Source organism: Carcharodon carcharias, chromosome 16 (assembly GCF_017639515.1).
Source record: "Carcharodon carcharias isolate sCarCar2 chromosome 16, sCarCar2.pri, whole genome shotgun sequence".
In the NCBI taxonomy this organism is placed as follows: domain Eukaryota; kingdom Metazoa; phylum Chordata; class Chondrichthyes; order Lamniformes; family Lamnidae; genus Carcharodon; species Carcharodon carcharias.
The window spans coordinates 12120449-12145005 of NC_054482.1; the positions used below are offsets into that span (position 1 = coordinate 12120449).

The following is a 24557-nucleotide window of genomic DNA, read 5'->3' on the forward strand; positions in this document are numbered from 1 at the left end:
CACGCTGAAGCAATTGCAACTATCTTCAGCCAGAAGTGCTGAGTGGATGATCCAAATTGGCATCCTCCAGAGGTCCCCAGCATCACATGTCAGTCTTCAGCCGATTCAATTCATTCCATGTGATATCAAGAAACAGCTGAAGGCACCGGATACTGCAGTCCATGGGCCTAAAAATATTCTGGCAGTAGTACTGAAGACTTATGCTCCAAAACTAGCTGCACCCCTAACCAAGCTGTTCCAGTACAGCCACAACACTGGCATCTACCCAGCAATGTGGAAAATTGCCCAGGTATGTCCTGTCCACAAAAAGCAGGACAAATTCAACCTGGCCAATTACCACCTCATCAATCTACTCTTGATCATCAGCAAAGTGATGGAAGGTGTCATTGACAGTGCTATCAAGCATACTTACTCAACAATAACCTGATCACTGATGCTCAGTTTGAGTTCTGCCAGGGCCACTCAGCTCCTGACCTCATTACAGCCTTGGTTCAAACATGGACAAATGAGCAGAACTCCAGAGGTGAGGTGAGCATGACTGCCTTTAACATCAAGGCAGCATTTGACCGAGTGTGGCATCTAGGAGCCCTAGCAAAACAAGTCAATGGGAGTCAGGGGGATAACTCCACTGGTTGGAGTCATTCTTGCACAAAGGAAGATGGTTGTGATTATTGGAGGTCAGTCACCCCAGTCTGAGTCAGTATGGAGACAGCTGCACAGCTGCTCTATCTGCTGCAAGAAGAACTACACCCAACCTCAACATAGGATAGCACTGTCAGAGGCAGTAAAGATCACTTCTTCTCTTGAATTTTCTACCTCGATCTCTTTTCAGCCCAGCGTAGGGTTCATCTGTGTTATTAGCCAAGTTGCTGCCCACCAAAAACATTATTGTACAAGGCCAGCATTTAATCCCCTTGTCCATGAAAAAGAGCATGGCACAGACATCTCATTGCTGAACCTCTGAAAATACAGGGCAATATTGGCAGCAACTACATGGTCATCCATGCATCACTTTCTTGCTCTTCCTCTGCCACTACCATTTACTCCTCACCACCTCAGCTGGTGCTACGTCCACAAACTCATTGACTGTGTCCTTTGGGAGAAGGGAGAATCATATGACTAGAAGTAGACCATTCAACCCCTTAAACCTGTTGTGTCATTCAGTGAGATCATGGCTGGTCTGAAATTGTAACTGAAGCTTGCAAGCTCTGGTGAGAGGTATGTACAGTACTGTGGGATACTCTCTTGATCTAGTCATCTGTAATGGCTGGCTGATCTTTCAGCCTGCAGTGTGAAGAGAAACATAAAATCAGAACTCAAATTTATGTGATATCTTCAAACAGGCTGGCATTTTGTGATGCACAAGATGTTTTCTTGTTCCATTAGTGTTTGAGAAGGCAAACGAGACAGACGGGCAGGTTAGTACATCCCTGAAATTGGAGGAGATCTATTGCCCTTATTGAGGGGTTTATAACTAGGTTTAGGGTAGGAGGTTTAGAGGGGATTTGAAAGGAAATTTTTTCATTTAGAGGGTGGTGAGGATCTGGAACTCTCTATCTGAAGGTCTGGTAGAGGCAGAAATCCTCATAACATTTAAAAAGGATTTACATGTACACTTGAAGCACTTTAATACACAAGGCTACGGATCAAGAGCCAGAAAGTGGAATTGCGCTGGATGGCTGTTTGTTGACCGGTACGGAAGCAATGGGCCGAATAGCCTCCTTGCTTGTTGTAAATTTCAGTGATTTCCATGAGCCACCAGCCTCCACTCCTTTAATAGTCTGATAGACAAGTGTCCAGACTAGCTTTCTCTCAGGAAGCCACATAATTTTATTTCTGGGCTCCTAGTTTGGCTCTGTTCCGATATTATGCATTAATTTTTCTTGCAAGTAAATGTTAAAAATCTGATTTTTAAAAAATTTCTCCTGTATAATAATTTACAAAATTTTAAAATATATGTACATTTCTATTTTCTCATAAAGCAATGGTAACTTGCCAACCCGATCAGTTCCAGTGTAGTGATGGAAGCTGCATCCATGGATCTAAACAATGTAACCAAGTCTTTGACTGTCCAGACCACATTGATGAGCTAGACTGCGTGAATGGTTTGTGCTAATCATTTTTGAGACTTGAGTCAGACATTAAGTTGTCAGTGCCCATTGAGAGAAAGGGTTGATCTAATATTACTGTTCTTGATGCTTAATAGTGACCCCTTGCAAAGGAATGCACAAGTTCCTGTGCAGGAGTGGAGAATGTATCGATATGGATAAAGTGTGTGACTCTCACAGGGACTGCAAGGATTGGTCGGATGAACCACTCAAAGAATGTGGTAAGGTGGATCAAGTATGGCGAGTGCTTTTTACAGTCATTGTGTATGCTAAATATTCTCCTTGATGTAATTTTATAAAAAGGAACAGCAATGAGATTGTGGAAGATTCCAGAGGGATGCATTAGGTCCTTGTAATGCCAACAGAAATGAGGCTTCCTTTAATATTTATAAGTAATGCCGTTTTTTCCCCCATTTTGTCCTTTATTGTGAATTTTTACCCCCTCACAGTAAGGGATGTCAGTGCTGGGAAACGGAGCTGTATCCATTGAGCACCTGGTGTCAGTATTACAAAAAGATGACTTACGCTTATATAGGGCCTTTCACAACATAATGACATCCCAAAGCACTTTACAACCAAGTCTAGTCACTGTTGTAATGTAGCAATGGTGGCAGCGAATTCGTGCACAGCAATGTCCCACAAACAGCAACATGATGATGGTCAGACAGCTATTGCATGAGGGATAAATATTAGCCAGGACACTGGGGAGAACTCAGCTGCTCTCCTTCAAAGTAGTACCAGTGAGGTTTTTATGTCCACCTGAGAGGGCAGATGGAACCTTGATTTAACATTTTGTCTAATAGACGGTACCTCTACCAGTGCAGCATTCTCTCAGTACTGCGTCGGAGTGTCAGTCTAGATTTTGTACTCAAGTCTTGGAAAGAAACTTGAAGCTTCAACCTTCTGAGTCAGAGATGAGAGTGGCCAAGGCTGGCATGTCCAGTAGTAGTCAGGCTAGGTAGAATAAAGCTGCTTCTACAATATTCTAATAACATGTGCCAAGCCTTGATTTCCAAGAACATCCTCTGCAGTAATTCATACCAGCCTTCAATAGCTTCTTAGTCATCCAACCAATTGGATGCAATTGTCTTGCGGGCCATTGCCACAATGAACTGTACCAAAACTGCCTGACCACATTTTACTTAGGGCCTTACAGCACCAGAAGAATCTTTCCCTCCATCAGTCAGGCAACTGGTTGACAGTTTCTGCCTGCACTCTCATATTGTGAATGGTTACCTGGACGAGGCACTGGATTTCTGGTGTTGGTGGAACTGTATTCTAGCTGGAACCTTCAGGACAGAAACTAGGGTGTTTGTTCGATACATTCACCTGAAAATGTAGCATTTAATCAAATCACTACCTGAAAATATTTTGGACATTTTTTTGATGCGTAAAAATATTTAAGGGAACTTAGCTGTAACTAAGAGTTTGATTTAGGGTTTGGGAGTTGTGGTTTGAAAACTTGTGCTGTACATCCTTTTAAAACTCCAAAGTTTATTTCCTGTTGGTCTCATTCTAATGTGACTGGAGTGTACGTGGATTTACTCAGACTGCAGCATTGTATAGTTTTGAGAACATTAGAGCTTTTCTAACTGATGCTTTGTTATTTGACTAGAGCAATAGTGTTGTCAATCTGATAGAAGTGTACTTCCTTTATTTCTTGTTGCGGTGTCCGTTCCAGGTTTAAATGAATGCCTGAACAACAATGGTGGCTGCTCCCATACATGTAGAGACTTGAAGGTTGGATACGAATGCGAATGCCCCGCTGGCTACAAACTGCTGGACACAAAGACGTGCAGAGGTAATTAAAATGCAAGGCAGCTCCTTGCTTCAGTCATTCTTTTGAACAAAGAACTGACTGTCTTGTAACACAGGTTTCAGTAATCAATACTGCTGCACAAGTGAGTGAGATTTCAGTGAATTTATTGACTAGTCCAAATGCTTCTTTCAGATATAAATGAATGTGAGGACCTAGACCGATGCAGCCAGATCTGCACCAACATCAAAGGAGGCTACAAGTGCAATTGTTTCCAAGGTTATGAGATGGATCCAATGACTGAAACTTGCAAAGCCGTGGGTAAGATGGTATGCTTTTTTATTTGCCGTTTAAAAGGTGACTGATACTGGGTACAATTATACTATCAAAGTGTATGATCCTAGATATGGCAACTGTTGATAGGCAGTTTGAGCATTAGTCCAGTTCCTGATCCTGTGATGTTAACACAAATGCATTTTCCAACAGGGATCCCTGAATAGCAAGAGTGTGAACCTTTTTGCTGATTTATCTTTTTTACCTCCCTGGCCCAGAAGCTATTAAGGCCAATTGTGGCGTCCCACCCATTGTCCTGGATGAAATCAGCTAAATCAGCAGAGACCAGAAATGGAACCAAGAAATGCAGCTCAATCCAACACTAAATGGTGGCATTTACTTTCCAAGAATCAGATACTGCAATGAGAATAGGCAATAATTTTGAAGTGCTTTGATGATCAAGCCGTGTTCTGTATCGTATCCCTGTTTCCACTCACATTTCCAGAGTTGTACACTGTGAAATCACAGCCTTCCTTTTCCTCTTCACTGATTTTATATTTAACATGTCCACTGCAAATGAAGGTTCAGAGCATTAGATGGTCATCAAAGTTAATGTATTGTTTTGCACCAGGAGCAGAGACCTCGCAATCTTCTATTAAAAATATTTTTAACCCATTTGCAGCCTTGAGTCTCCCCTATCGCCCCAATATGACTTCAATTTTCCACAGCAATTTGCATTTTTAATGGCTCCTTTAACTTGATAAAATGTTCACTCATGAAATAATAAAAAGACACTAAACTATGTCAGGGAAATTGACTAAAGATGTGGTTAGAGAGGTAGCTTTGCTGAGGCTTTTGAAGAAGGGAGATAAGTAGACAGGGAATTCCAGTGTGTTGAATAAAGTTAGACAACAGCTCTAACATGGAGAGGGAATATTGCAAAGGAGGCCAGAGGGGGAAGATTGGAGCGTGAATCCTGGAATTTAGAACAGGAGAAGGTTGCCAATAGGGACAAGATTGCAGAAGGACTTGTATATGGGGACATGGGTTGTGAGTTCATGCACTGGGAATGGTGAGCAAATAGAGGGTGGCAAGGCCAAGCATGATGGACTTAGTGCAGGATAAAATGTAGGTGGTGGAATTTAGATTAAGTTGGAGTTTAAATTGGAGACTACAGGCACCCTTATGGCCTCCCCAATTGCTAATTTATGCCAACAAAGAGCAGCCTGGTGCCATATATCTACACTGACTAGGAACTGGGTTGGACTTCATTACACCCACTTCATGTGGCCATATGAGCCAGCAGAAGAAATGTTCATGCAATTAATAGGCTGTTTTGTACCTGCCAATTTGTCATTCTGACCATTCAAAATTATGGGTATGGGGTCATTTGGATAAAACGACAAGCCTCCATGCCCCTTCCAACTTTTCCTGAGTCCCCACTCATTGGCTGGGCAGAAATTTCAGCCAGTTCAGTCTCCTCTTCTGACTGGCACAAAGCGAATGATAGAAACAGTTCTGAGTCCCGTTCCATCCAAAAACCAGGCTCTCCAGGCCGATTGAACTTTTGCAGCTCTCTCCTAGGCCTACGAACTTTGGGCCCAATGGATTTTTTTTGTTTAGTAATATGTTTGCAACTCCTGGAGATTTTGCCTATAGTGGCACATGGTAAAGAGCAGTGTATCGCAAGAAAGGGTCTAAAATAAATACAAACCCCAAGCCTCTATTCGCCACACCAGTATTCCTACACAGCAGCAGGAAATAGAGCCTCTCACTCCATTGACATTGGGTGGGTTCCATTTATTCTTTTAATCAGTTCTATGTTTCATCTACTATAGTAACTTTCTTGTTTTCTTGACAGGTAAAAGTCCCTCAGTGCTCTTCACCAATAGCCATGATATCAGAATGATTAATTTGATGAAGAAAGAGTACACACGTCTTGTTTCTGCGTTAAAGAATGTGGTTGCCCTAGATGTAGATGTTGAAGCTAACAGGATATATTGGATTGATTTGTACTACAAAGGGATCTATAGGTAAGTAACCCTCTACACAATGTTCATTAGAGCAGTGAGATACATAGTATAGCAAAACAATGTTCTGCAATATTTTAGGATAGCCACTTGGTAGCATAGAATATTGCTGAAAAGAGAGACATATTGCCGAAGCTTTTCATTTTGCACTCATCAGGACAAATGCAAGAGTGCCAAATTTCAAATGATCGCAACAATTTATGCTACAGGAAAAAAGGATGCTGATTGGTTGGCAAGCTGAATCCGCTTTGCCAAGACACCACCATAGAGAAAGCAACAGGGAGCTATAGGCTCCCCAGTCTCCCAGGAAATTCAAAAAAGGTACAAGGCATGAACACGCCCCAGTCTACAAAGAAAGGATCCCTGTGTGTGCATATTACCTCCAGCTAGCACAAATGAGCCATGCCACAAGTGCAGAGATCATTCTCTACAGACAAGGAGAGTGTGGTGATGCCTTGGGACCTTTTTTGAGTTGCCCAGGAGCTTGGAGAGCCAATGTGGTGGGGGGGTGGGGGTTGCCTCAGCCAATCAAGTCAACTAGCCTCCTCTGTACTCTTTTGTCTTGTAGTATAAATTGTGATCATTTGAAATTTGGAATTCTTGCATTTGTCCTGATGAGTGCAAGATGAAAATCTTTGGCAACATGTCTCTCTTTCCAGCAATATTTTAGACTCGTAATATAGTCAAAAGCCAAATTTTAATTTTTAATATTTTAGACTCGTAATATAGTCAAAAGCCAAATTTTAACATATAGCCTAAGGCCTCCTTGTTAAATTTTTGAATACCATTCCCATATCTAACAGGCAAATCTAACATCTTTCACTTCTGGGTACGACACATGGAAGACTTGTCATTGGATAGATGACCCCGCTCAGCCAGCCTCAAACTTCCAGCTTCTTGTTCTGTTGATACATTAGTTGCGATTGCTGCTCTGTACTTTTGTCCTTTCTGAGCTGCTGTATACCTGGGAAAGGCACAGCAGCCCATGGTGCAGTAATCAGGTGGTATTTGCAAAAGGAGCACATTTTGTCCCTAGGAATGTACTCCATCTTGAACAACCCAGAACCTGTTTGGATGTCTTAGTAGTTTGCTTGGGAGACTTCAGAGCGATGGTACATTTCCACAGGTGTTAGGCACGTTTCTGGTGAGTGAAGGTATAAAAACCTACAGCCAAGCCTAGGTGATAGACATTAGAATAGGGCTAATGTGTGCGGGTGCCACCTTGCAACAGCAAAACATGACCTCTTGAAATTTACCCCATATAATATGTATTGTGTGTGTTTGCATGTGTGTGTGGCATTCGTACCTTGTTGCAAATGTAAAGTGTATGTTTTTTTTAAAGAAAGCCCCAACAGCACATCTTGGAGCCTGAAATTTATGTGCAACTCAATAATTTCAAATTGAACTAAGGAATTTACAAATATCTTGCAACTATCTGGATTCCCACAGAGAATAATAACAGTTCTGGTGGTGTGTCTGGTTCAACACTACTGTAAACTTTATTGACTTCTTGTGAAGATTATAGGTACCACTCAGAATGGGCAGAATTTTATGCCTCAAGGGCACGGTGTAAAGCAGCACAGGATCGGAGGCCACAATCCCCGTTACCAGGGTAACACAAGGCTGTCTGATACCTGGAAGGATCCACACGGTCAAAATCCTCCGGGAGTCTTGGAGACACCAGTGAGTCCTGAAATGAAGCCTGGAAATGCTCAGAGTGAAGCACAGAACTGAGATGAAGCTGTCAAGTTCAAATAAGCAGCCAGCAGCAAACTATCTCCTAAACTCCTCACTACTCACACTGGCAATGCTGCTGAACCTTTTTATTCCCGGAGGATTTTGACTGTGTGGATCCTTCCAGGTATCAGACAGCCTTCTGTAACCCTGGTAACGGGGATTGTGGTCTCCGCTGGTGACACTTCCTCTGAGGAGGAGGAGAGGGGCAGAAGGGAGAGGGGGCCAGGTGTCCCAATGCAGCTTCCAGGGGAGCGACCTGTGGGAGGGGAGGCGCAGGCACAAGGGGCACAGGGCCAGTAGGAAGTCCAAGGCAGAAGGAGCCGCAGAAGATGCCACAATCCTGCCACCAGGGTATACAGGCGGCGAAGCAGCTACCTCAATATGTCCGAGGTGCAATGCCGAAGGAGGCTTCACCTCTCCAGGGAGACCATGACCTCCATTTGTCAGATGATTGGGGCTGAGATCACCTCCAACTGTGTGGGTGGACACCCCTTGCCATTGGCTCTGCAGGTCACAGTGACCCTGAACTTCTATACCTCTGGCTCTTTCCAGGGGTCAGTGGGGGATCTTTGTGGAGTCTCCCAATCCACTGACCCCAGTTGTCACTGATAGTGGTTGCATGCTGCACTCTCCACAACCAGGCACTGGCAGAGGGGGACCCACTGAAGGAAGATGATCTTGATGCAGCTCCACAGGCCACAGAGGATGAACCCAGGAGTGAGTCAGAAGAGTGGCATGGTGAGGAGAATGCTGAGGGTGTGGAGGCAGACCTCTGTATCCTCCAGGGAGGCAGGGACACCAGGGACGCCTTCATCCAACGCTCCTTCAGCTGGGCTGCCAAAGATCTACTCCCATCTCATGCCAGGGCTGCCACCTCCATCCCTTTCATTTGAACCCAAAGTCCTCTCAGTGCCTGTGCAATAAAGTTGAGAATCACTCACGTCCAGCATTACATACTGGCATACCCTGCATAAAAAAATAAATAAATAAAAAGGTGAAGCATACTTAGGCCATTAAAACACAAGCAAGATTTATCTAACTTTGACAATCCAAACAAATTAACATAACTTTCTCTGGTCTTCATTCCCAGACCAGTAAACATAAACAAAACATTACAGAACAGAAGATCACCCGTGACCAGTCCCTCTTGTGCTCATGGTGCCTTAAACTTAACATTTACGAGTGCTGCATCTTGGTACCACCACCACCCACACCCCCCCCAACCCCCTTCCTGTCCCTTTGCTGGCAGCAGCATTGGAGACAGCCTGCTGACTCTGTTGTCATGTTGGCCTTAGTGACCTTGGCAGTCGTCCTCTGGCCAGTGGAGCCTGTGCTGGCCCCCCCTGGGAGGGAGCAGCCAGTGCCATGGCTGGCATCTCCCCAGTCATTGCAGCCTTATCAGATGCCACGGTCACTGGCAGAGGGACGGAGGAGCCACTGCCATCATTCAGAGTGCCCTTAGAGGACCCCGCAGAGATGGCAAGCAGCTCATGAGCCAATGTGAGGTTGCTCTGGACCTCCCTGCTCACCATTGATGGACGGGAACCTGGCTGGGATACTGGGTGCCCAATCCGTTTCTCACACTGGCACTGACCACCTGAGATCATTGCCTGTGTGAGGGTTTGCAGGTCCGAGCCCAACCCCAAGAACCCCTGATTCTGTTCCTGGAGATGCCTCTCCATGAGAGTCGCCACTCTGTCAATGGAGGAGGCAGTGCACTCGGCCTTGAGGGTCAACACAGTGCTTATGCTCCGGCATTGACTCCTCCACAACTAGAGAGCTTAGCATGCATACCCTCATAGATCTCTGCTAGATCCTCCCTCACCTCATGCTGGACATCCAGCATCTGCCGCCTGAAGGCTCATCATCTGCCTTCAACTCAGCATCATGCTGGTCTCCAGCAGTCCTCCAACTGCCGCCCCTGGGCACTCTCTGCCTCCACCTGCTCCTCAAGCGACTGTGAAGAGCCCTCACCGGTGTGCTCTGACATTCTAGTCGAACTCTAACACCCACCAAGGTGCTGGTATCTGCGCTGGTTCAGAAAGTGGATGTGACGCAGGTGCATGTGCAGCCCAGCGGTGCTCTGGCGTCAGGGGTGGCTCTTCGGGGTCCTGCAATTGGCTGCATGGTGGCGAATCTAAGAGAGAAGACGAAATGTCATTAGTTTAGGTCATCACACTGTCACTGTGCATGCCAGGTGCTCTGGTGGGACCATAGAGATCTGCATCATGGTGCCATCCTCTTTCAATGATCAATGGGGAATCCAGTTTTGAGGCTCCCATTGATGATGAGACTGCACAAGAATGTTTGCACCATCTGAAGCTCTCACCTCTGTGCACCTCACTCTTACCTTCGTCTGACACCACAGCGTCTCTGTGACCGGCTGACTGAGATGCATGGTGCCTCTCCAGCTCCAAGGCATCCTGCTCAAATCTGGTTAGGACTGGGTGGTTTGTGGGATCTCTGCTGGTCCGCGACGTCTCAGTGTTGTTATGGGTTGTCTTCTCCTGAAAGGACAGAGGAGCATTGATTAGTCCACTCTCTATCTGCAGCACCATTGCAGCCTGGCCAACCCCAGCTGAGGAACACCTCGCAGGGCACATCCGAGTTGTGGTCCTCGAGCCACAAGGCTCTCAGTCCAAGCAGCCAGGGCTCACCCCCTTGGCCAGCTCTGGTGTCATTGACAGTTGGCACTCAGACTCTAATAGCCCTGAGCTCCACGGGGGTACGGCCAGACCTCAACACTTCGCCGCACTGGTCTATGCCAACATAGTACTCACCCTTCCTGAGCGCAGCAGGTCATTAAACCTTTTATGGCACTGCACCCATGAGCGCTGCACAGTGTCGTTGCTACTGACCTGGGATGCCACCTCCTCCCAAGCTCTTTTTGTCAGGTGCAACGGCCTCCTCCTTCCATCTCTGGGGATGAGGGTGTCCCCCCTGGCAATGTCCCCACCTCCTCAATGAGGACAGTGAGGCACTCATCTGAAAATCAGGGGGCCACGTGCTCACTCTACCTGGCCTCCCACCTGTCATCTTCAACTGCATTTGCAGCCATGGCTTTGAGCTTCAGAACGCAGAAGATATGTTCTTCTATGGCAACCTTCAAGGAGCTGCCTGTGCCGTTTATAAACCGCCCGCTGAGTAACCATTGGACCCGGCAACCGACAGGCCACCCCCCCCCCCTGCCCGGCCCTTCCCGACCATTGGGAATACGCGTTTCACACTGGGCGGGCCTTAACTGGCCAGCCTGCGTGAAATCACGGTCGGGGGCCAATCACGGGCGGCGGCCCGTTTCCCGACTGGTCATGGGCCCACTAATTGCGTGCGCCCGCCAAGGGTAAAATTCAGGCCAATGATTCCATTTAACCACACACACATGGTTGGGATTTTCAAAAGCTACCACATGTGACCAATCCACCATACCATCCTGAAGACTCATTTCATCTCTTCTCCTCCTGAATATGAAAAATGAGGGAGATCATCAAATTGCGCTGATCCCAAAGCATATGGTTCCCAAGTTATTCTTAACTATGCCAACAACCTCAATATGACTTTCGATTATGTATTTGTAACCAAGTTGTACGGTGATTTCAGTAGCTATGCACCAACTGACTCCCTTAACCCAGTGGCAGACTTGTGGACCCTATGGGATTATTGCAATTCTTTCCTCACCCAATGCCCATACAGCTGGGTTTCCTGTCCATCAGTAGATACCAGTCAGGAGCAGGAACTTCAATCTGTCCTTTCCCAAGGAAACTGAGGCCATCTTCCTTAACTTTTTCTCATAACTTAGATTCCAAACATCCAGAATAATTTAATTGTTCAGCTTGGTTGGTTATATATTTAGAAATGGTTTGCAAATATGGCACAATTACAACTCTTGGGTTAACTTGGACAATATTGCTATATTGGACTGAACACTTATTCTGTAATCTTTGTTGCAGTGCCCCTTTGGATAAAGCCAGTGACCCAAGCCAGCATATGAACCTGATCAAGTATGATCTCCATACTCCTGAGGGCTTAGCAATAGATTGGGTTCACAAAAACATATACTGGACGGACTCTGGCACCAGGTCTATCTCCATGGCAACTGCAGATGGATCCAAAAGAAAGACCCTCATCAGTACTGAGCTTGAAAAGCCCAGAGCCATCACAGTTGATCCAATTCGAGGGTAGGTACTCATCAAGCGTCTTACAGTATTATTGATTTAGACAGTGTCTTATTTACCAGTCTTTCACAAACCTTTGGTCCTGTTTAATTAGGTTCATGTATTGGTCTGACTGGGGTAACCCTGCAAAGATTGAGAAAGCTGGGCTGAATGGAGTCGATCGTCAGTCACTTGTCACGGACAACATTGAATGGCCAAATGGAATCACTTTAGGTAGATGATTTTACAGCAAAGTATTAAAGTTTAGTGAAATTGATGCAGATTGGGTCAGAGAAGCAAAGCAGAATAGGGCATATTTTCCTGCCTGTTTTTTTTCCTTAATGTGGACGCACAAGCTGGAGGGAAGATATCCAACACAACAGGTTAAAAGTAATTCAACCAAGTAATACATTAGTTGTTATGATGCGTAGTGGTAATGTCACTGGACTAGTAACCTAGAGACCCAGGCTAATGCCCAGGGGACACTGGTTCAATCCAACCACAGCAGCCAGGGGAACTTAAATTCAATTAATAAAATCTGGAATATAAAGCTGGTCCGTGAAACCATCGTCAATTGTCATAAACGCCCAGCTGGTTCATTAATGTCCTTTAGCGAAGGAAATGTGCCATCCTTACCTGATCTGGTCTACGTGTGACTTCATGCCCATACCCTGCCCTCTTGAAATGCGTAGTAAGCCACTCAGTTCAAGGGCAATTAGGGATGGGCAACAAATACTGGCCTTGCTAACAATGACCACTATTCCTTATCTGAATGATCATTTAGGAAAAAAATCCATCTGGCCTCCCTTCTGACTCCTAATTTCCTAATTTTTTACTTGGTTCCCTGATATTTGAATGTTTTGCAATGGTTCCTAGACTTGTAGAAAGTAAACTAAGTTGGCTAAATTGGAGTTGGTCTGACTATCCTTGGGACATATTGATATAGTCAGTGGAACTGATAGTCAGGCAGGTGTAAAATGGGCAATCGGTCGGATTTTGCCCATTTTACACTAACACCAGAAGTTAAATTCCCTCCCAATGTGTCTTGGTTTTGGATTTAGATCAGTTTTGAAAGGACTAAGTGCATATTGTCCCTGGTGGAAGGTGTTGAGGAGCCTGCAGTGACTCAGAGGTTGTACCTGATTACAGATCTGCTGAACCAGCGCCTGTACTGGGTTGACTCCAAACTGCATGAGCTGTCCAGCATCGACCTGAACGGTGGGAACAGGAAGACATTACTATTCTCGGAAGAATACCTGGGGCACCCTTCTGCACTCACAGTTTTTGAGGTAAGGCTAGAAGCTGAGAGTATTGTCGTTGGTGCCAAAGTAATTGCAAAAGTCATAATTTATAGTTTCATTCAGTACCAAAGCTTGCGTGTTTGGGTGAACATTTCTATCTATGTTGTCATGTCTGCAAAGCCACAGTGAGTTAAAGTACATTCACAGTTTAATCATTCTTGTGCAACTGGGTAAACAAGATTTTATCCCAGTGGGAATAAGGCATAGAGTTCACCTGGTTCCACACTTTGTTTTCTCTTCCCATTGTTCCTTCCCTGTGGTAGTTCTTGACCACTCTCCCATACCTTGCCCAAGTGGTCATTATTAATGTGTGAGCTGAGACAGCAGGATATTTGACTGAGGAGAACATTACAGTCTAGCCCTGTAACATCTACATGGATGCACTTGAACATCAATGATAAGCAGGAACCCTGGTTTTCTCAGTTTCCTTTCTTACTCTCCATCCCCTCTTATCCTCAACCTAAGGGCATTTTCTAGTGCCCCAATGAATTATTTTTTCCTTTGTACGCTATGTCATTACAGACCTCTGTCAGAGAGTAGAATTGAATGTATTAAATCCAAATCACAAGCTCATAGTGGTGTGATTCTGTGATCGCCTCCTATGCACCACTTACTTTTAAATCAAATCTGGTGTCATGCTGCTGGTTTTTGACATAACAATGTTTTTTTCCCCATTGTTTTTTCCTGACTATGAAATACCAACACTTCATAAAAATGACAGACACAGACCAGATTATAATTTAAGCCTCTGCTACTGTGACCTATTACAGTACTTGAGCTGTACTTGAAACATAGCGAGTGAAAGCGATTGCCAGCCACAGCATCACAAATACACTGCAAGGATTCAAATTAGAACTTTGCCTGTGCCTGTCAAATCCATGACCTTCCAATATTAAAGGGAAAGTAACAAAATCAAAGCAATTTAACACCATAACCCTGGTGTTTTCAGTTTAATAAATGAGCAGTGAGGATGACCCAACACGGAATCACAGATTGTAAGTATAGCAACATATATAAGCAGACTTTAAAAAAAACCTCACTATTCAAACACCTTTGGTCACCCCTCACATAAAGCCATTTGCTTTAACTGTTACAGTGTATATTATTTTATTTTGTGGCTACAGGACAAGATTTACTGGACTGACATTGAGCATGACACTATTTACTGTGCAAACAGACTGAGTGGAAGAGAGGTGGTGTCGCTCGCAAATAATCTGTACAATCTACATGATATTGTCATTCTCCATGAACTAAAACAGCCCAAAGGTAATTCCTGTCAGGGTCATCTTGCAGTCTAAACCTAAAGTTTATATTCAATCATTGAATATTTTATTTATGTTTGTCCAGAACCTGAAGTTTTCTTTCTTTAAATAGTTGTAAACTTCTGTACGCATGGTGTTACACCAAACGGAGGATGCCAGTACTTGTGCCTGTCGGCTCCCCAAATCAACATCCATTCTCCAAAATACACATGCGCCTGCCCTGATGACATGAAACTTGGTCAAGACATGAGAAAGTGTTACCCAAGTAAGTGTGTTTTTTTTCTATTTATGAATTTTTAGTGGATTCAGGGATTTTTTTTTCAGGTCCTCAAGGGCAAAATTTCTTCACAGTCTTAGGCCACTTTTCACTAGAAAAGAGAAAACTATAGGGTGACCTGGTAGAGATCTTTAAGATTTTGATAGTGTTTAATGGGATAAATGTAGAGGAGATTTTTCTACTTCTGGGAGTGGCCAAAACTAGGGTGCATAAGATAGTCATCAATAAATCCAAAAATGAAATTAGGAAAAGCTTTTTTAGGTGAATTGCATAGATATATTTAAAATGAAACTAGATCATAACATGAGGGGGGGAAAGAAAGGGAAGGATATGTTGATGAGGTTAGAGAGGTAGAAGGATGCTCAATGTTGTCATAGACCAGTTGTGCTCAATGGCCTTTCTCTGTGCTATACGTTCTATATAATTCTCATCTTTCGCAAATCCAATCCTTGTATCTGGATCCAGGGGAGTTGTTGCCTTCTAGAGTTGGGTCACTTCAAACTCTTTAACGTTCTGGCTGGAATTTCATAATCTCCATGCCTTTTTAAAACAGCTGGAAAGCTTCCGACTGTCCCCTCGGTGACCAGCAAGAACACAACTTCAACGTCTGACGCAGTTTTCTCCAGTACAGGGATTTCTGCTAATATCACCAACACTGCCGGTGCAACAGTCCTGATTGGCATCACCACATCAGATCCACAACAGCTCTTCCCTGGCAGCACCGATACAGACAATGCAATCCAAAGTAACAGTTCCTCACCGTTGTGTAAGTCGTGCAATACAGCACTTCTCCTAATGATTTCTTGTAGTATTTGCTCTACTGACCAGGAGAGATAGGTGACTTGTTCCCAGCCTTCGTCATGCAACTCTGGGTGGGCAGATAGGTGGCCAAGGAGGCGCTGGGTGTCAGTGCCCTTCCATTCCCTTTCTGTTGGCTTAAACTAATCATATTCCAACATCCCTAGGAGTAGGAACGTCACCACCTCTCAAGGGTGCTGCAGTGTCATGGGATGGTAACATTCTCCTTTGCCTCCCCCTCTCTATTCCACTGTCACATTCCACGAATAAGTATCTTCAAATTTATCTCCCCTTCCTATCTCTGCCCCACCCCCCTCCCTGCATGCCATTTGATTTCTCAGTTCTTCTTCTATTTCCTTAACAATAACTCAAAACTTGAGCAGTTTGCCTCCCTCAATCTTCCCAAGGTGCACATGCCTGAGCTTTTAGAATCCCAAAGCAGAATACTATGGATGCTGGAAATCTGAAATAAAATCAGAAAATGCTGGAAATACTCAGCAGCTCTGACAGCATTCGAGAAACGAGAAACAGAGTTAACGTTTCAGGCCTGTGACCTTTCACCTTTCATTAGAAAGCTCAAAAGATCTATGCAGAATGGGCCTTCACCTAGGCCTTTCAAAAATAAAGCTCAGATGAAATGCCCAGTGATATTGGGGAAATGAAGCCTGATCTACCCCTCATACCTCACCTTGGACCTGGTCTCTGTTGTTCCTCACGCTGCACTGTTTTTCCACCAGGGAACGCTCTGGCATTCAAGCACCAGTTAGTAACATAATTGTGGTTTTCTACCTTTCCACAGCAGACAACCAGGGGGACAGCAAGAAGTTGAGTTCCACTCATGCCATTGTGGGAATTGGCATTCCAATAGGTAGGTGACCACTGATACTTAGCTCCCATGTTACATATACCTGTGCATGTATTTTTGTGTTAGTGCAGGGAAATGAAACACCTTCAATTTTGAACATCTGATGTTCACATCAACTACTGCTGGCCAGATATAATAGAATTGGACTTGAGTGATGCCCTGTACATTGCATTTCACATAGGTTTCATATGGGCAATTAAGTGAAGAGACTTTTTCCTTGCATCTGCCTGGGCTACCTCATGAAACAAGGCCTCAGAGGTGACAAACCCACTGCTTCACCCAGCACCTTTCTTGGGGCTGCAGTGGAGGGAATACTCATCTTTTCCTGAACCTAAGTCCTCTACAGCACTAAGTGCAAAGCCATGAAAGCTGACAGGCAGCATCTTTGTGGGGCAAGGATGAGACTGCCAGTACTTTTTTTTTTCCGGCTCACATCCAGTGGAATGATAATACATGGAATCTCAACTAAACATCATCCGAGATTCGGCTATACCCTCCATTTGATGTCATCTGAGTGCAGGGATTTGAGTGGATTCTGAAGAGCAAGTGAGTGCAAGGACTAATGAGCAATTCTTGCATCTTAACCTTCCATTCGTGGTGCCCACGAATATACATATATAACTCGTTTGATCCCCAGTACTTTGAGGGAGTTGGGTGGAATGGAGATTATTCTACCTGTCCTACCTGCCAGTTCAGTAATACACCTAACACTGCCCAAGGATCATCAGCAGCCTGTCTTACCTTGCCTGTGGTCCGTGGCAGATTTTCTGTCTCGTGTCCCTTTGGCCCACCTTTGTGACATGACTGGTGTAGGGCATTGGACAAGAAAGCCTGGAGCAGAGAGACTGACATGTGACCAATCAAGGCCTTTACAAATATGAAGTGATTGAATAGGGTAGATGTGACAAAGATTTGCCACATGTGGAAGAGCCCAAAACTGGGGGCCATAAATATAAGATAATCACTAATAAGTCCAGTAAGGAATTAAGGGTAAAATCCTTTGCCGAGAGACAGCTTAGATTGTGGAATGTGCAGCCACGTGGAGTGGTTCAGGCAAATAGCATTGATGCATTTAAGGGGAAGTTGGATAAGCACAAGGGGTACAAAAGAATATAAAGTTTTGTCAATAGGGTCAGATGAAGTAAGGTGGGAGGAGGTTTATGAGCAGCTAAACTCTGACATAGACCAGTTGGGCTGAATGGCCTATTCCAGGACTATAAATTCTTTGCAAGTCCATGCAACGTCTTTCTTCAACTTTTTGCTGATGAACAAGAAGCATGTGAGGGAATGTTATTGGAAAGTAAGGTTACGTGGGGAATTATGGGCACAGGCCCTTGTCCTATAACTCCATAATGCCTGGTGGCAGGACATCCAAAATGGCACTTGACAAAGTTGGGAGCCCTTCTCTAGTGAGCTGTCACTTTTGTGGTGGAGGATGTGCAATGATGATGATACATTTCTGGATATGCTTATTCATGGCCCTGCAGAGTTCTGGGGTTGTCATGGCAACATGGAACATGTACAGTTTTCAGTTGTGCTTTCAACCATGTACAGTTGTTCAGAAAATTACATGTGCCAAAATTGCAAATGGATAGTGATATCAGATGCCCATATGGAGCTAGTGAAGCTAAAACTGTACCTCAAACACTGAACTGTGCAACCTATGGTATAACTGTGACAACTCACTCAGTGAGAATGATGCAAAGAGGTTCGGATTCAGCTGAATTGATTTACTGGCCAGATGCCGCTCCATCGCTGGCTGATATTATTTCATCTTCACTGCCTTTGATCTCAACTGAAGCTCCTGCCACAAACAATTGGGGCCTACTTCAAATTCAAAAGTTGCATCCATTGATGTTATAGGTGGTGCGCTGTGATTTTGACATGGGGTTGGGGCAATCGACACCCTCTGGAATTCGACAGTTAAAGTAAGGTGGGGAGCACCTCTTGGGACGGGCCGGAAGAGACTACAGGAAGTTTTCTCAAGTTATTTCTGTGAGAATTCCTGGTGGGCCTCCTTTGTGCCCAGCTCTCTTTCCCTCCCCCATCCTCCAATCCAATAGTGGCTGGATTCCCTCCCCCAATCCCTGTTTACAGCTGGAATCCAACCCTCAAACAAAGCAAGGCCATGGAGGGGAAAGGATAGTGTCTAATGCAGACATTAAAACCATTGATTTAACCTTCAGTTAGTCAAAGTTGTTAGATTGAACCAGCCGAAATTTGAAGGTCATTTTTTCTCTTCACATGGTGCATTACCATTGGTTGATCGCTCCCATATTAAATGGTCCCTTCTGAAACGATCTAGGCAAATGTGTGCAGTGTATAGAAGGAAGGCCAGTCTCTCTTTGCTATCTTTTAGCTGCTAAATGATTGTTATGTTAGTTTATCTTAGTTTACTGAACTAGTATTTTTTGTAACTCTTTCAAGTGATCGTTGGTTTAGTCTGCCTGGGAGGTTTCCTGATCTGGAGGAACTGGAGAAAGAGGAACACAAAGAGTATGAACTTTGATAATCCCGTCTATAGGAAAACTACAGAGGAAGAGGAAGTAGAGGAGACTCACATTGGGAGAAATGGGCAGATTGGCCATGTGTACCCTGCAGTAAGTGTTTTCTCTCCTGTTGAACATCTGTTAGGAATTGCTCTAAACAGATTTGTCACATCACTGAGCCCTACCTTTAGACAGTGGTCCTTGTGCAAACCAGCAATATTTTGCTATTGATGTTTTTGATCTAATGTGAGAGCTACCAACGCAAGATACAAATATGTTAACACATTAAATTGTTCAATGGCAATTTAAACTTTTAGAATCTAATTTGATGTCAAAGTGCGCTTGAAGTATCAGTGACCGGCTTGTGTGTGGCTTTTCTTAATTTTGAAGTAATGATATGGAATTTCTTGGAGTCATTCACTATTTTATGTTCTTTACTCAGGCTCCCCTTAATTGCCTTCTTTCCAGGTTGTAGAGCTCTACCTTTTCTGTTCTTCCTTCCAAACATATCCCCTTTATATAAAGATATTTATATATATCTTATATATAAAATATATCTTTTTTAATACAACTATGTATTGTGTAGCTTGTTGAGTGGAGCGAAAGACAACATTCTAAGTGTATGAAGAGGCCCAGAAGTTTAGGTTTAGATGATGCAGGGCCTGGCTGAGGGCGAGGGAGGTTTCGATGGTGTAGGGCCTTGCTGAGGGCGAGGGAGGTTTTGATGGTGCAGGGCCTGGCTGAGGGCGAGGGAGGTTTCGATGGTGCAGGGCCTGACTGAGAATGAGGGAGGTTTCGATGGTGCAGGGCCTGACTGAGAATGAGGGAGGTTTCGATGGTGCAGGGCCTGGCTGAGGGCGAGGGAGGTTTCGATGGTGCAGGGCCTGGCTGAGAATGAGGGAGGTTTCGATGATGTTGGGCCTGGCTGAGGGCGAGGGAGGTTTCGATGGTGCAGGGCCTGACTGAGAATGAGGGAGGTTTCAATGGTGTAGGGCCTGACTGAGGGCGAGGGAGGTTTCGATGGTGCAGGGCCTGACTGAGGGTGAGGGAGGTTTCAATGGTGTAGGGCCTGACTGAGGGCGAGGGAGGTTTCGATGGTGCAGAGTCTGGCTGAGGGCGAGGGAGGTTTCGATGGTGCAGAGTCTGGCTGAGGGCGAGGGAGGTTTCGATGGTGCAGGGCCTGGCTGAGAATGAGGGAGGTTTCGATGGTGCAGGGCCTGGCTGAGGGCGAGGGAGGTTTCGATGGTGCAGGGCCTGGCTGAGGGCGAGGGAGGTTTGGATGGTGCAGGGCCTGGCTGAGGGCGAGGGAGGTTTGGATGGTGCAGGGCCTGGCTGAGGGCGACGAGGTTTGGATGATGCAGGGCCTGGCTGCGGGCGAGGGAGGTTTGGATGGTGCAGGGCCTGACTGAGAATGAGGGAGGGTTCGATGGTGCAGGGCCTGACTGAGGGCGAGGGAGGTTTCGATGATGCACGGCCTGGCTGAGGGCGAGGGAGGTTTCGATGGTGCAGAGCCTGACTGAGAATGAGGGAGGTTTCAATGGTGCAGGGCCTGGCTGAGGGCGAGGGAGGTTTCGATGATGCAGGGCCTGACTGAGGCTGAGGGAGATTTCGATGGTGCAGAGTCTGGCTGATGGCGAGGGAGGTTTGGATGGTGCAGAGTCTGGCTGAGGGCGAGGGAGGTTTGGATGGTGCAGAGTCTGGCTGAGGGCGAGGGAGCTTTCGATGGTGCAGAGTCTGGCTGAGGGCGAGGGAGGTTTCGATGGTGCAGGGCCTGGCTGAGGGCGAAGGAGGTTTCGATGGTGCAGGGCCTGACTGAGAATGAGGGAGGGTTCGATGGTGCAGGGCCTGACTGAGAATGAAGGAGGTTTCGATGGTGCAGGGCCTGGCTGAGAATGAGGGAGGTTTCGATGGTGCAGGGCCTGACTGAGGGTGAGCCCTCATGAAATGTGAAACCTGCATGCTTTACACCAACATTTTGCAATCGATGAAAATGATGGGTTCCTTAAGATTCTGCTGGGGAACCACGCAACCTTTGTTTTATGTATAGACTTTATTTAAATACATCCCATAATGGCTGGTGCAGCTTTATTGATTCATTCTTTCCTACTTGAAATAGGTGCAGCAGTATATGATGGGAATAGGCTTCTAAAGATCAGAACACTTTAGTGAGATTAGGTTTGTTGTTCTGCATATTTTATCATTGCAATAATTTTTTGCTGCAGTTTAGGCCTGATTTCTTAGGTTCAAAGCAGTTTCTTACAACCATTGCTTGCAACAGCCACTGTTGACAGTGTGGGAATTCTTTTGTGGGTCGATTTCTACTCCTAGATTTGAAGAAAAGGCAGGTGTAATTGTACAAGGAGATATATCCTTCTTTGCACCGAACCTGTTTTTGCTGGCCCAGATTTTCTTTCCTTGGCCTTTCAGAGAAGCTGCAAACAGATTATGCCACAGGGACAAGCCTTTCTGTAGACATGGAAGTTCCTGTCGCTTTAATTTGTTATTCCAAAAGATCCTCCAAGCCACATGCTGCCTACACATATATCAAGCAAACAGCCTTCCCTGTGGAAAGGAGACATTCAGTATTAGAACCACTGCTGTTTTTGATTTGCTCTTAATGACTTGGATTGGGAGGTGGGGTGGGGGGGGGGTGGTGATTTGCTGGGCACGATTTCGAAATGGTGGAATGGGTGAACACATGGCAGATGAAATTCAACACAGGAAGAATGTTGAGAGGCTGTACAAGCCAAATGGTACAACTTCAAAGAGGGTGCAGGAGCAAAGAGACCTGGGGATATTTGAGCGAAAATCTTTGAAGATGGCAACACAGGTTAACAATGCAGTTACTAAAGCGTATAGGATCCTGGGCTTTATAAATAGAAGTATAGAATACATAGCCAGGAAGTGTGCTAAACCCTTACAAAACACTAGTTCAACCTCAGCTTGGAGTATTGTGTCCAATTCTGGGCACCACCCTTTCGGAAGGATGTAAAGTGGCTGAATGGCCACACCTGCTCCTATTTCTTCGTTTTTAAGGCTGTTTTAAGAGCCGGCTTCCAAGATTGGATCAGTATACCTGCCAAAAAATCTGTCAAAAGCTAGAATTATGATGCAGCTGACACTTTTCAGTGCATGTAAAATTTCAGTGCATGTAAAACTTGTCCTAAAAAGCAGCTTGCTAAATTGGTCTCATTTAATATTTGCCCATAAGGTAAGGTTGCACCATGTCTATCTACATTGTTCATAACCAGAAGACCGATTCAGTAGAGAGCAGTACACAGCTGGAAGGGAGGGAACACTAAATGAGGTGAGCAGGCTCTGCGGTTTAGCATTATTCTTATGGTGAGAAAAGTACTCCTCTGTACTGACTTTATGTTAGCCTCAGGATCCAAGGTATTTAAATAATCACCTAACGCAATTGTGTTTTGGTCAGGTTTGCTCTTTTATCCCTATGCACCATTTAGAGTGGATCACGAGAAGCTCCACACATGAAGGAGCTCTTAAATTATCTTCATGCACTTTTTTTTACAATATTTACGTTATATAAAACATAAAAATAAAACTTTGCTCTGGAGCTTGTTTGCACTGAAACTAAATTAAGTATATCCGCTGATGTTGCTGGTCCATTCTCTGAGCAGGTTGGGCAAAATATCACCCCCTCCTTTATAAGCATGATTTTAAATTTCCTCCTTAATTGCTTTTAAGAAGAAATTACACTTTTCTTTCATCGACAGCGTGTTGCACTCAGTATGGAGGATGATGGATTACCCTGAGGCTGCGCTGTGCTGCTCGCATCCACCTGACCTGCAGACTCCCCATTGCGAATGATGCAGTTAAGGACTGGATATAGAGACACTCGATGGAGAATTTCGAACATCCAAAAGATGTGTATTTTTATATTAGCCAAACGTCTTACACTTTATATAATACAAAAAGTAATTGGATTTTTTTGCACTGATGGTACTTATTCTTAGAAAAAAGTTACATTGACTGAAAGAGCTAAACTGCAATTCTTTACATTTGTATATAATTGCAATGTCACACTTGTAAGCATAGCCTCTTCTAGCTATATTTATACAGTTTGTAAATAAATTTATCTGAGTGTGTCACGGTTTAAGATTTTAGAGAAAGCTCAATTAGTTGAAACTCTCCAAATGACAAACTACAGGGGGATAAAAAGATAGGTATTTATTTAGGGATTTATTTCCTTGATAAACGTGGGTTATGTATATATGAAATGGAAGTAGGAAATATTTTCATGCATTTTGCATTTTCTGTACAGTGAAATCCTAATTGCATATTTGTTTATATGAGAGGAGAATGTATTTATAAAATTTGGGAATATATTTAAGTGGATGCTCACACCCTCTTGCATTTTCTGTACCGTGTCTGACTTAAGCAGAGTCTGCTCCTTTTTAAGTGGGTTCTGACTCCCTCCCTGTGTTCGCTGTACAGTGTCTGACCTCTACTTAAGTTGTTCCTTTTCAAAATTCTACGTTGTTTTTTTCCTTCTTGTTGATATGTGCCATGGTCTAAATTTTTCATTTTACAAGTGTAATTTTTTTATAAGAAAGTAACTGGCTGTACTGAAGGCTGATTGAGGAATGGAATGACAGGATGTAATAAACCCACTGAGATTGGAAGACCCCACGAGCGATTTGGGAACAATAAAATTGGTCTCATGCACCTCTTTGTGGGAGGGGCAGCAGCAAATCAACCAGAATTTGTCCACCTGATCGCTACTGAAGTCACAACTAATGGAAACTGCAATTGAGGATGTCATGTAAGAGCAGAATCTGTCCCAGCTGTAATGACCTCCACATTTAGACACGCAAAGAATGGTGGGTGCAAAGGCTCTTGGTGCCAGTGGTACCATTCCTCAGTACTTTCAGGAGATGGGGGCACCTTGCAGGGAAGGGGGAAATTTTAAAAAGAAACTGCTGAGATTCAATGTGGTGTAAAATGTACATATTGGATCTGCAGTACAAATAAAATTAAAAAAAATACTGCCTTTTTAGCAACTGAAAGACTGATTTCCTTAAAATTAGCCAAAGGTTTTATAATGGAATAAGATATGTTTAAAAATGTTTAATTCTTTTTTTCATTTTTAAACCTGACTAAATATTTTTCTGTGAAATAAGCTTGAAATTTCTCGAGCTTGTTGCCTAGTTGCCCTGTATATTTGCCGATTTGTAATTTATTTGAGGCATGTAAATGATTGGGGTAGTTGGTTGTGTTTATTTTATTTTTCTCGGGGTACACAGTAAACCATATTTCTATGGCTTGTATTTGTATAAAATTTGCGATTAGTAAATAATGTTTCAAAAACTTAAAGCAGTAACCTGGAAAGAGGGTGTTTAACTTTTTGTAGCAATACTTAATTTGGAAAATAGTGCAAGCATTTGTTTCAATAGATCTGGCAGCATCTTTGGAGACAGACACAGAGTTAAGGTTTCAAGTCAATAAACCTTTGTATGTGTCTCTCTTTCTCTATGGATGCTGCCAAATCT

At 44.3% G+C, this 24557-nt stretch overlaps 1 protein-coding gene across 3 annotated transcripts in view; it reads left to right on the plus strand.

Annotated features, from left to right (window-relative positions):
- The window catches only part of lrp8 (low density lipoprotein receptor-related protein 8, apolipoprotein e receptor), a 114598-nt gene extending 90542 nt beyond the window's left edge, over positions 1-24056 (plus strand). For all 3 annotated transcript variants that reach the window (XM_041208376.1, XM_041208377.1, XM_041208378.1), the window contains 14 exons: positions 1983-2105; positions 2207-2329; positions 3790-3909; positions 4060-4185; positions 5999-6170; positions 11852-12079; positions 12171-12289; positions 13205-13344; positions 14481-14622; positions 14731-14883; positions 15449-15661; positions 16493-16561; positions 18986-19158; positions 22782-24056. In XM_041208376.1, the coding sequence (XP_041064310.1) occupies positions 1983-2105; positions 2207-2329; positions 3790-3909; positions 4060-4185; positions 5999-6170; positions 11852-12079; positions 12171-12289; positions 13205-13344; positions 14481-14622; positions 14731-14883; positions 15449-15661; positions 16493-16561; positions 18986-19158; positions 22782-22820 (1940 nt within the window). In that variant the 3' untranslated portion in view covers positions 22821-24056. The remainder of the gene's footprint in view (positions 1-1982; positions 2106-2206; positions 2330-3789; positions 3910-4059; positions 4186-5998; positions 6171-11851; positions 12080-12170; positions 12290-13204; positions 13345-14480; positions 14623-14730; positions 14884-15448; positions 15662-16492; positions 16562-18985; positions 19159-22781) is intronic.
- Positions 24057-24557: the final 501 nt, after the last annotated feature.